The 8,939-nt window shown below is 38.7% G+C and overlaps 2 protein-coding genes across 2 annotated transcripts; both read left to right on the forward strand.

The window, feature by feature from the left end:
• The first annotated feature begins 458 nt into the window (after positions 1-458).
• On the forward strand, positions 459-3,562 carry LOC148697623 (senescence-specific cysteine protease SAG39-like). Its single transcript, XM_088692962.1, has 3 exons — positions 459-612; positions 800-2,612; positions 2,801-3,562. Exons 2-3 carry the CDS (start codon positions 2,135-2,137, stop codon positions 3,403-3,405), a joined length of 1,083 nt encoding a protein of 360 aa, XP_088549088.1. The 5' UTR covers positions 459-612; positions 800-2,134; the 3' UTR covers positions 3,406-3,562.
• A 661-nt stretch (positions 3,563-4,223) lies between these two features.
• On the forward strand, positions 4,224-6,592 carry LOC137721692 (senescence-specific cysteine protease SAG39-like). Its single transcript, XM_068460717.2, has 2 exons — positions 4,224-4,698; positions 5,988-6,592. Exons 1-2 carry the CDS (start codon positions 4,224-4,226, stop codon positions 6,590-6,592), a joined length of 1,080 nt encoding a protein of 359 aa, XP_068316818.2.
• Positions 6,593-8,939: the final 2,347 nt, after the last annotated feature.

Raw genomic sequence — 8,939 nt, forward strand, 5'->3', positions numbered from 1 at the left:
GGGAGCAAATGAGTAGAGAAATGTGGATTAGTTTTGTTTTATTTTGGAGAGAGAAAAAAAAGTTCAAAAACAACTCAATAAATTATTCACAAATAGTTTGAGTCTTATGGGCTCCTGTCATATTATCAAATAAATAACTCTAATTGTGAAGACCGTCTAACACAAAGTTCTTCTTCTAATAGGCATGAACCAACTCGCAATCTGCTATATGTATCATAAATTGCAAGTTATCGACCAAGATAAAGCCTCAAAAAATACTTTTGTTTATTGCAAGTTATAGACCAAAATAAAGCCTCCAAAAATAAGAGAACGGGCTTCTGATTATGGGCTCAGTTGTGGTCAACAACCCAAATCAAATTTGTAATTCAAACAATCTCCAGGGTCAAAATCGGAAGTTAAATAAACCATGATTTGCTTTCCTATATAAACTTATAAAGGCTTTAACCCTAATTCTGTCCTCTCCGGTACATCATTGGTCGGCGCGTGCTCTCCTTCTACTCTTCCATGAAAACCCAGCCCCTTTTCTCTTTCAACCATTTCTTCTCCGATTGCCATTGATTTCTGATTCTGCAGTGATGATGAATGATAACCCCCCGGCTTTATGATTTATAGGTCAGATTTGATTTGGTTTAGAATTATTTGGTCAGTGTTGTTTTGGCTACGATGAATGCATATTTTCTCATTTTTGAAACTGGATCTGGTCTTCGATTTAGATCTGCATCTGATTCTGTTTCGATTTTAATTTTTTTTTTTTTTTTTTTGGTATGAAATTTTGGATCTGGTCCGGCTTACCCTGTAGGAGCGGTCCGGCCCGGTTCATTCGGTTTGCTAGGTCCGGCTCGGTCCGGTTCGTTCGGTTCGGCCCGACCCGGTTCGCTCGGTTCACCCCGGTTCGGTTCGGTTCGCTCGGTCCGCCCCGGTTCGGTTCGCTCGGTCCGCCCCGGTTTGCCAAGTCAACTGTCCGGTTCAGCCGGTCCGACCCGGTTCGCCGAGTCAACCATTCGGTTCAGTTCAACCGGTCAACCATAAGTCAATGTTGCTAGATAGAATTGTTATGATTTGGATCATAAAAATCCAACTGTACACTAACCCTAGTCAAGAAGATTCCGATTAATTGTATCGGAGAGGATCCAAAACCGAATTGTTATACGCACGTTCGTCATCGTCGTTCATTCTTTTTTCTTGGTTACATTTGAGGGTTTCGAACATTTGACTTATCTGCTTACCACTGAGCTAATTAACCCCAATGACCTAACTGTTATTCATTTTTATGGTCATCAAAAACTGCATCTTGGTGTTACAAAGATGTGGTAATTTTTCAGTTATTTGTTTTAACCTCGTATCAGAGTAACACAAGCTGTTAGGCGTCAAGCTTTATGAAATTGGGTTACAGACGTCGTTGACTAGTTATTGTTTGTTCTTGCACGGTACAAATTCCACCAAATATTCCTGGTGGCAATGCGACATCTTGTGGTAAAAAAATATCGAATCAAACTCGTACGGTACAAATTCATATCGAAGACCCATTAGCAATTTGTCTTTTCATTGCATGGAGACGAATATTAGCAATTTGTCTTTTCCAACTTGGATTATCATATCAATATATATTAGGAAGAAAATTATAAAATGACCAAGCTTGCCGTTGCTACTATCATATTGCTACGCCACCACCATGCCTTGCTGCTTCACCACCTACCACGGCACCGCCGCTCTGTCGCACCAACACCGCAATGACAATCCAACGAGTGGATTGTTGATTTTGATTTCTTCAATTAATGGTTTTGCTAATTTTAACTGGGCGGTTGCCTTGACAAAGCAGAATCATGACTAACTTCAAAACCAACAAACCCATTGGAAGATTCCAATGGTGCGACAAGGCAATATTGGTGGAGCAACAAGCCTGTTTGCTGGTTGTGAAGGTATGATCCGACGTGTATGATCGTTTAGGGAGTTATTTGCACGCTAAAAATAGGATGCATTTGGTGAGTAGTGTTATTGCACGCGTAGAAGATCCCATGTCCGTTTTTGCATGTAAAAGTTTTGGTCTATAAAATCCATGCAGATACCAATCCTAGCTAGGGAAAATTCTTAGCACACTAAGATTTACCTTTACTCCAACTACGTCCTTACCATCATGGCTCTTCTCATCACAAACCAAGGCCAATCCCTCTGCTTGGCCTCATTTCTCATGCTCGTTTTGGCCTTCTGCTCCTCGAAAGCACTTTGTAGTCGCCAACTTTATGGCGACAACAAAATCACGGTTGTCAGGCATGAGGAGTGGATGGCTCAACATGGACGCACTTATAATGATGCACAAGAGAAGGAGATGCGCCACAACATATTCAAGAACAATGTGGAATTTGTACAAGCTTTTAACAAAAACAAGGAGGGAAAAAAGTACACGCTCAGTGTCAATAAGTTTGCGGACAAAACTAACGAGGAAATTCAGCCAATGCGCAATGGCTACAAGAGAAAGCAACGTTCAGGGTTCATGTCCGACTCTTTGATAGCATCTCCTTTTCGATATGGAAATGTCAGTAATGTGCCATCTTCTGTGGATTGGAGATTGTCTGGCGCTGTGACCGCGGTCAAGAACCAAGGATATGAGTGTGGTATGCATGAATTCTTGCCTAATATCTAGTTATCTACACGAAATTATACATGCATATAACGTAATTTTTTTCTTCTAATATATACTGATTATATGCAGACAACATAAGATGTTTACGTTTCCAGATTTTCAATTTAATCAGTGGTCTTAGTTTCAATGACAATTTATCTAATTCAATGATATTTATAGGGTGTTGTTGGGCGTTCGCAACAGTAGCAACCATTGAAGGACTTAACAAACTCAAAACAAGAAACCTAATTTCACTATCAGAACAAGAGCTAGTTGATTGTGACACGAGCAGTTACAATCACGGATGTAATGGCGGTAATTCAAAGGTTGCGTATGACTACATGATCAACCGCAACAGGAGCCTTGTAACTGAAGATAATTACCCTTACCAGGCTAAAGATGGAGGAATTTGCAAAACTGCTAGTGCTGCTCCTGCATCTGGTGCCATAACCATAACCGGCTACGAGAATGTGCCTGCAAACAACGAAGATGCATTGTTGAAGGCTGTTGCGAACCAGCCGGTTTCTGTTGCCATTGATATTGACGCAGAGGAATTCAAGTATTATTCGGGTGGCGTGTACACTGGACCATGTGGTACAAACTTAAGCCATGAAGTGACTGCAGTTGGGTACGGTACTAGTAATGATGGGACCAAGTATTGGCTGCTCAAGAATTCTTGGGGCAAAGATTGGGGAGAGGGTGGATACATGAGATTACAAAGAGACGTGCCCGCCAAGGAAGGATTATGTGGCATTGCTATGGAAGCTACTTATCCAACCGCATGATAACTTAAACCACCTGCAACATCAGCATGCTGCTAATTTGTGATAAGTGTGATGGTTTAATTAAATTAGCTGATTTATTATTTTCTTTATGTTTATTGTTCATCGGTTGTAAAGTGCTATTGTTTATAAATTAATGGATAATAATTGCTTTGAATTACATTCATGTTGGTATTTCCTTTCTCTCAAATACCTCAATTAATCCAAAACCGTCATGAAATTTAGAACCTGAAATTGTGTACATTAAATGTGGACATTCCGTTTGGTGACATGAACTTTATTTTGCTTGATTCTTTGATTTTAATGTTTCCAGTCAAATACCGTTTAATGTTCCAGTTAAATTTAGAACCTGAAAAAAACATTCCCAAAAAAAATATCCATAACACTAAAACGTTCGAATCAAATAAACACAATGAGGATGAAGTAAACTATCAAATCAAATACTGCATAAAAAAAAATAATATAAAATCTAATACAATTGTAGTTCAAGATGTAAAGATCACAAAAGGAGGGTCTTACAAATAAAAAAACATCATAAATGGTAGAAGATAAATGAGCTATATTTTTAGTACATACGATATAATGATTATTTACACTAAATGATGAGTGAGTAAAAAAAAGAAACAAGTTTTTGTTGTTATTTTTGAAATTAAACCCATTTTACACCCTAAAATAAAGATGGGGGAGTTTATTGCACGTGTAGAAAATTCTTGGCCATTTTGCTTTGGATGTAAAATTTTGTGTATAAAATCCCACGCCATGCTGAATGTGTTGTATAGCAAGATAACTTATCTAAAGTACTCCAAGTGCTTACCAATATCATGGCTCTACTCATCACAAACCAAGGCCAATCCCTCGCCTTATTTCTGGTTCTCGTTTTGGGCTTCTGCTCCTCCCAAGCTTTTTGTAGTCGTCAACTTTCTGAGGACGAACAAATCATGTTGGAGAGGCACAAAGAGTGGATGGCTCGACATGGACGTGTTTACAAGGATGCACAAGAGAAAGACAGGCGTTACAGGACATTCAAGTCCAGTGTGGAGTTTATAGAAGGTTTTAACAAGAAGAGCGAAAACAAGTACAGGCTTGACATCAATAAGTTTGCTGACCTAACTAACGAGGAATTTCAGGCGACGAGTCAAGGCTACAAGAGGATACACCTCCCAGAGATCATGTCCAACTCTTCCAAAGCAGCTCCAGATACCAATTTTCGATATGAAAATGTCACCGATGTGCCAAAATCTAAGGATTATTTTTCAATTGGCGCTGTGACCACGGTCAAATACCAAGGGCAATGTGGTAAGCATGCAAGATTAAGCTATCTCTATGAGGTTTTACTTTCATAGATCATGTAATATGTGTTCTTGTTTGATTGTTTGAAAACACACGACGGTTATGTTTCCAAAATCTGAACCTGGATAGCGCATTCAACCAATAATTAATATGTTTATAGTCGATATGACCCTGCTCAAAAGCCAAGGTTATGACTGTGGTAAGCAATTTCTAGTCATTTGCACGAGATAATACATGCATGTAATGTAATTTTTTTTCTTTCTTATACTGATTATATTAAGACAGTGTAAGATGTTTATGTTATGTTGTCAGATTCTCAATTTAAGGGAATTTTAGAGATAAGGGTTTGTCAAAGATTATTTTTAGAATATAACTTGGAAGGTTTTCAATAACTAAAAAAGATCTTGAATTCTAATGCATTATGACATTTCACTTACAATAAAACCACAAGTTTTACTACAATTAACAAGAATGCCATATTTATTGTCTACAATGTAACCTCCATCATCAAAGTTTGAAAAGGTAACCGTAGGTTCATTATCACCCATAACCTCCATCTTCATTATCTAAAAAATGCTATCTTTATTGTCTATAACTACCTACTTTTTTTTAATTTTTTTTAATTTTTAATTTTTATATTTATTCAAATTTGATATTGGGTGAAGAATGCTACTATTCAGGTCCGATAGTTTCGGTATAGTCAATTAGGTACATTATATAGTTTAGGTATGATAGATTCGGTATAGTCAATATTGTGCAATTAGTATTTTTTATGTTTTAGTTCACTAGGTTTGATAAATTAGGTACGTTATATAGTTTAGTTTTGATAGATTTGGCACGGTCAATTTGGTTCCAATTTGTATTTTTATGTTTTAGTTCAGTAGGTCCGATAGATTCAGTACAATCAATTTGGTATGGTTTGTATTTTTTATGTTTTAGTTCATTAGGTCTGATAGATTCAATACGATCAATTTGGCACAGTTTGTATTTTTTATGTTTTAGTCCTGTCCAATAATTTCTGCATAGGCCTTATACATTAGTTATGATTTACAAAATGCTTTTCAATTTTTTTATGTTTGAATCCCTTAAAAGGGTAATATAGGCAAACTAAAAGTACAATAAATTCATAAAAAAGTAATTAAATTCTAACATGGAATATATAAGCTGACATGGACACAAGTTAAAGGACTATTGTTAGTTTTTCATCTTACATACAGTACTATTAAAAACTTGGTCTTTTTTAGGGATTAAAATGAAGTTTTTAAACAATTTATCTAACTCAATGATATTTACAGGATGTTGTTGGGCGTTCGCAACAGTGGCAACCGTAGAAGGGCTTAACAAACTCAAAACAGGAAACCTAATTTCACTATCAGAACAAGAGCTAATTGATTGTGACACGAGCAGTTACGATCACGGCTGCGACGGAGGTAATTCAAAGGTTGCGTATGACTACATGATCAAAAGCAACAAGAGCCTTGCAACTGAAGATAATTACCCTTACCAGGCTAAAGATGGAGGAATTTGCAGAACTACTACTGCTGCTCCCGCATCTGGTGCCATAACCATAACCGGCTACGAGAGTGTGCCTGCAAACAACGAAGATGCATTGTTGAAGGCTGTTGCGAACCAGCCGGTTTCTGTTGCCATTGATATTAACGCAGAGGAATTCAGGTATTATTCGAGTGGCGTGTACACTGGACCATGTGGTACAAACTTAAGCCATGAAGTGACTGCAGTTGGGTACGGTACTAGTAACGATGGGACTAAGTATTGGCTGCTCAAGAATTCTTGGGGCAAAGAGTGGGGGGAGAGTGGATACATTAGGTTACAAAGAGACGTGCCAGCCAAGGAAGGTCTATGTGGCATTGCCATGGAAGCTACCTATCCAACCGCTTGATAACTTAAAAAAAGTTTTTTTTTTATTTAATTCTTGAAAAAGATTGAAATTTAATAAAATATGATGTTAGATTATTGTCCTTGATGTGTTCTTAATTCAAATTAATTAATGGGTATTTTATTTAATGTCTCTTATTAAATATTTGAATTTATTAACATACACATTTTAATTTATTTTTTGATCAATCTTTTTTATTTATTAATTTTATTTAACATTCTTTAAATTTGAAAGGCTCAATTAATGTACCTAAATGTATTTTTTTTTAACAAACAATATTATCTATCCTAAGAGAATGGGAGTCGGCTTAATCTTACAATGAGTTAGTAATAATGTGATTCAAATTCGCCTTTGTCAAGAATCGAACATAAGAAGTGAAGAGAAATAACATTAGACTTTAGTAGTAAGCGACGATTAATGTAACTAAATGTTAGTACTGTTCATTTGTATCGGGACATCAAACCCGGCGAACGCTACATCTCGCCGCCACTCTCCGCCGAAATATGAGAGGTTGCCGGAGCCGGTCAAGGCTGTGTCGTGAAACACCGACCTTTCGAGCACGTGAACCATGTGGAGCTCGACCATGTGCTTGCCGCCTAGGATCTTCAAGATCGTGGTTTTCCCCGCGCCGTTGGATCCGATGAGGAGGCATTGGTCACCGGCGTTGAGGGTGAGATTGAAGTCCTCGATCAGCGGCTTAGATCCCGGCAGCGGGTGGCTGTTAATTCCTGGGTGGGTGAATTTTAAGCCATTGATCTCGATCGATGGCTCGGAGTTTAGCTTCACACCCGTTGGCGATGAATTTTTAGGGAGAGGGAGATGAAATTAGGAGGGAGCAAGTGTGTGTGCCGACATGAAAGAGTCGTTAAAGCTTTCGGCGATGGACGAGTTTGGTTGTCGACTCAGTGGAGGAGGCGTGGATAGTTCTGTTGAGAATCAATGTCAATTGTAGGTGAAGTAGGTGGATGTTGTAGGTGAAGTAAGTGTGTGAGGTTGGTGAAGTAAGTGTGTGAGGTTGGTGAAGTAAGTGGAGGTTGTAGGTGAAGTAGGTGGATGTTGTAGGTGAAGTAAGTGTGTGGTGTAGCTTTCATTTGGTTTGCTATAAATACCCAAGTCCTCAAGCATTGTATATCATCCAAGGAGAAACAAAGCCTAGAGCTAAATAAGAAAATCTTTGCTAATTAGTTTGTTTTGTGAGCTTTCTTTAAGAGTGTGCTCTATTTTCTTCTTCTTGGGATCATTAGAGTTATCTTGGATACTCTTCTTATTCAACAATTGGTATCAGAGCCAAGTCGGTCAGGGATCGTTCTTGGTAGAGCATTGGTTGTAAAGTCTCTTGAAATTCCGAGTATGCTCTGTGGTTGCAGTTTTGACTGATCTTCCACATCAGAAAAAAAAATTTTGAGATTATTGCTGGGGTTATCACAAACCTTGAGAGGGAGCTTCTTTGTGTCGAGAGTAGTGTATTACTCTGCACGGTAGTCACTCAAGCTTGTTCGGTGTAGTCAAAGTCTTGCCGATACGATGGGTGATCTTCAAGTTGTTGGAGGAATCAAGAAGCTCAACAACCAAAACTATAACACGTGGGCAACGTGTATAGAGTCTTACCTTCAAGGTCAAGACTTGTGGGAGGTTGTCGGTGGTAGTGAAGTTACACAACCGGCAGCGGAAGATGTTAACGGCGTCTTGCGGAAGTGGAAAATTAAAGCAGGCAAATCAATGTTTGCCTTAAAGACCACAATAGAAGAAGAAATGTTGGAGCACATTCGGGATGCTAAAACGCCAAAGGAAGCATGGGACACTTTTGTTACACTCTTTTCGAAGATGAACGATACAAAATTGCAACTTCTCGAGAATGAGCTGCTATCGATGGTACAACGCGACATGACGATTGCCCAGTACTTTCACAAGGTGAAGTCAATATGCCGCGAAATTTCAGAATTAGATCCAACAACTCCTATTGGGGAAACCAGGATGAAGAGAATAATTATCCATGGTTTGAGACCCGAATATCGAGGGTTCATTGCCGCTATACAAGGATGGCCGACACAACCATCGCTTGTGGAGTTTGAAAATTTGCTTGCAAGTCAAGAAGCTATGGCCAAGCAAATGGGAGGAATCTCACTGAAGAGTGAAGAAGAAGCGCTCTACACCAACAAAAGCAAAGGCACCTTCAAGCGGTACACTGGTAGTGGATCTAAAAAGGATGGAGAAAAGGTGCAAAGTCACCAAGGAAATGGAGGCTCTCGTTCTGGGGGAGCTTGGAAGAATCGCGGTAATAGTAAAAAGTTTAGTGGCAAGTGTTACAACTGCGGGAAGATGGGCCACATGGCGAAAGTTGTTGGACCAA

Source organism: Pyrus communis, chromosome 4 (assembly GCF_041283825.1).
Source record: "Pyrus communis isolate YQ-2024b chromosome 4, ASM4128382v1, whole genome shotgun sequence".
NCBI lineage: Eukaryota > Viridiplantae > Streptophyta > Magnoliopsida > Rosales > Rosaceae > Pyrus > Pyrus communis.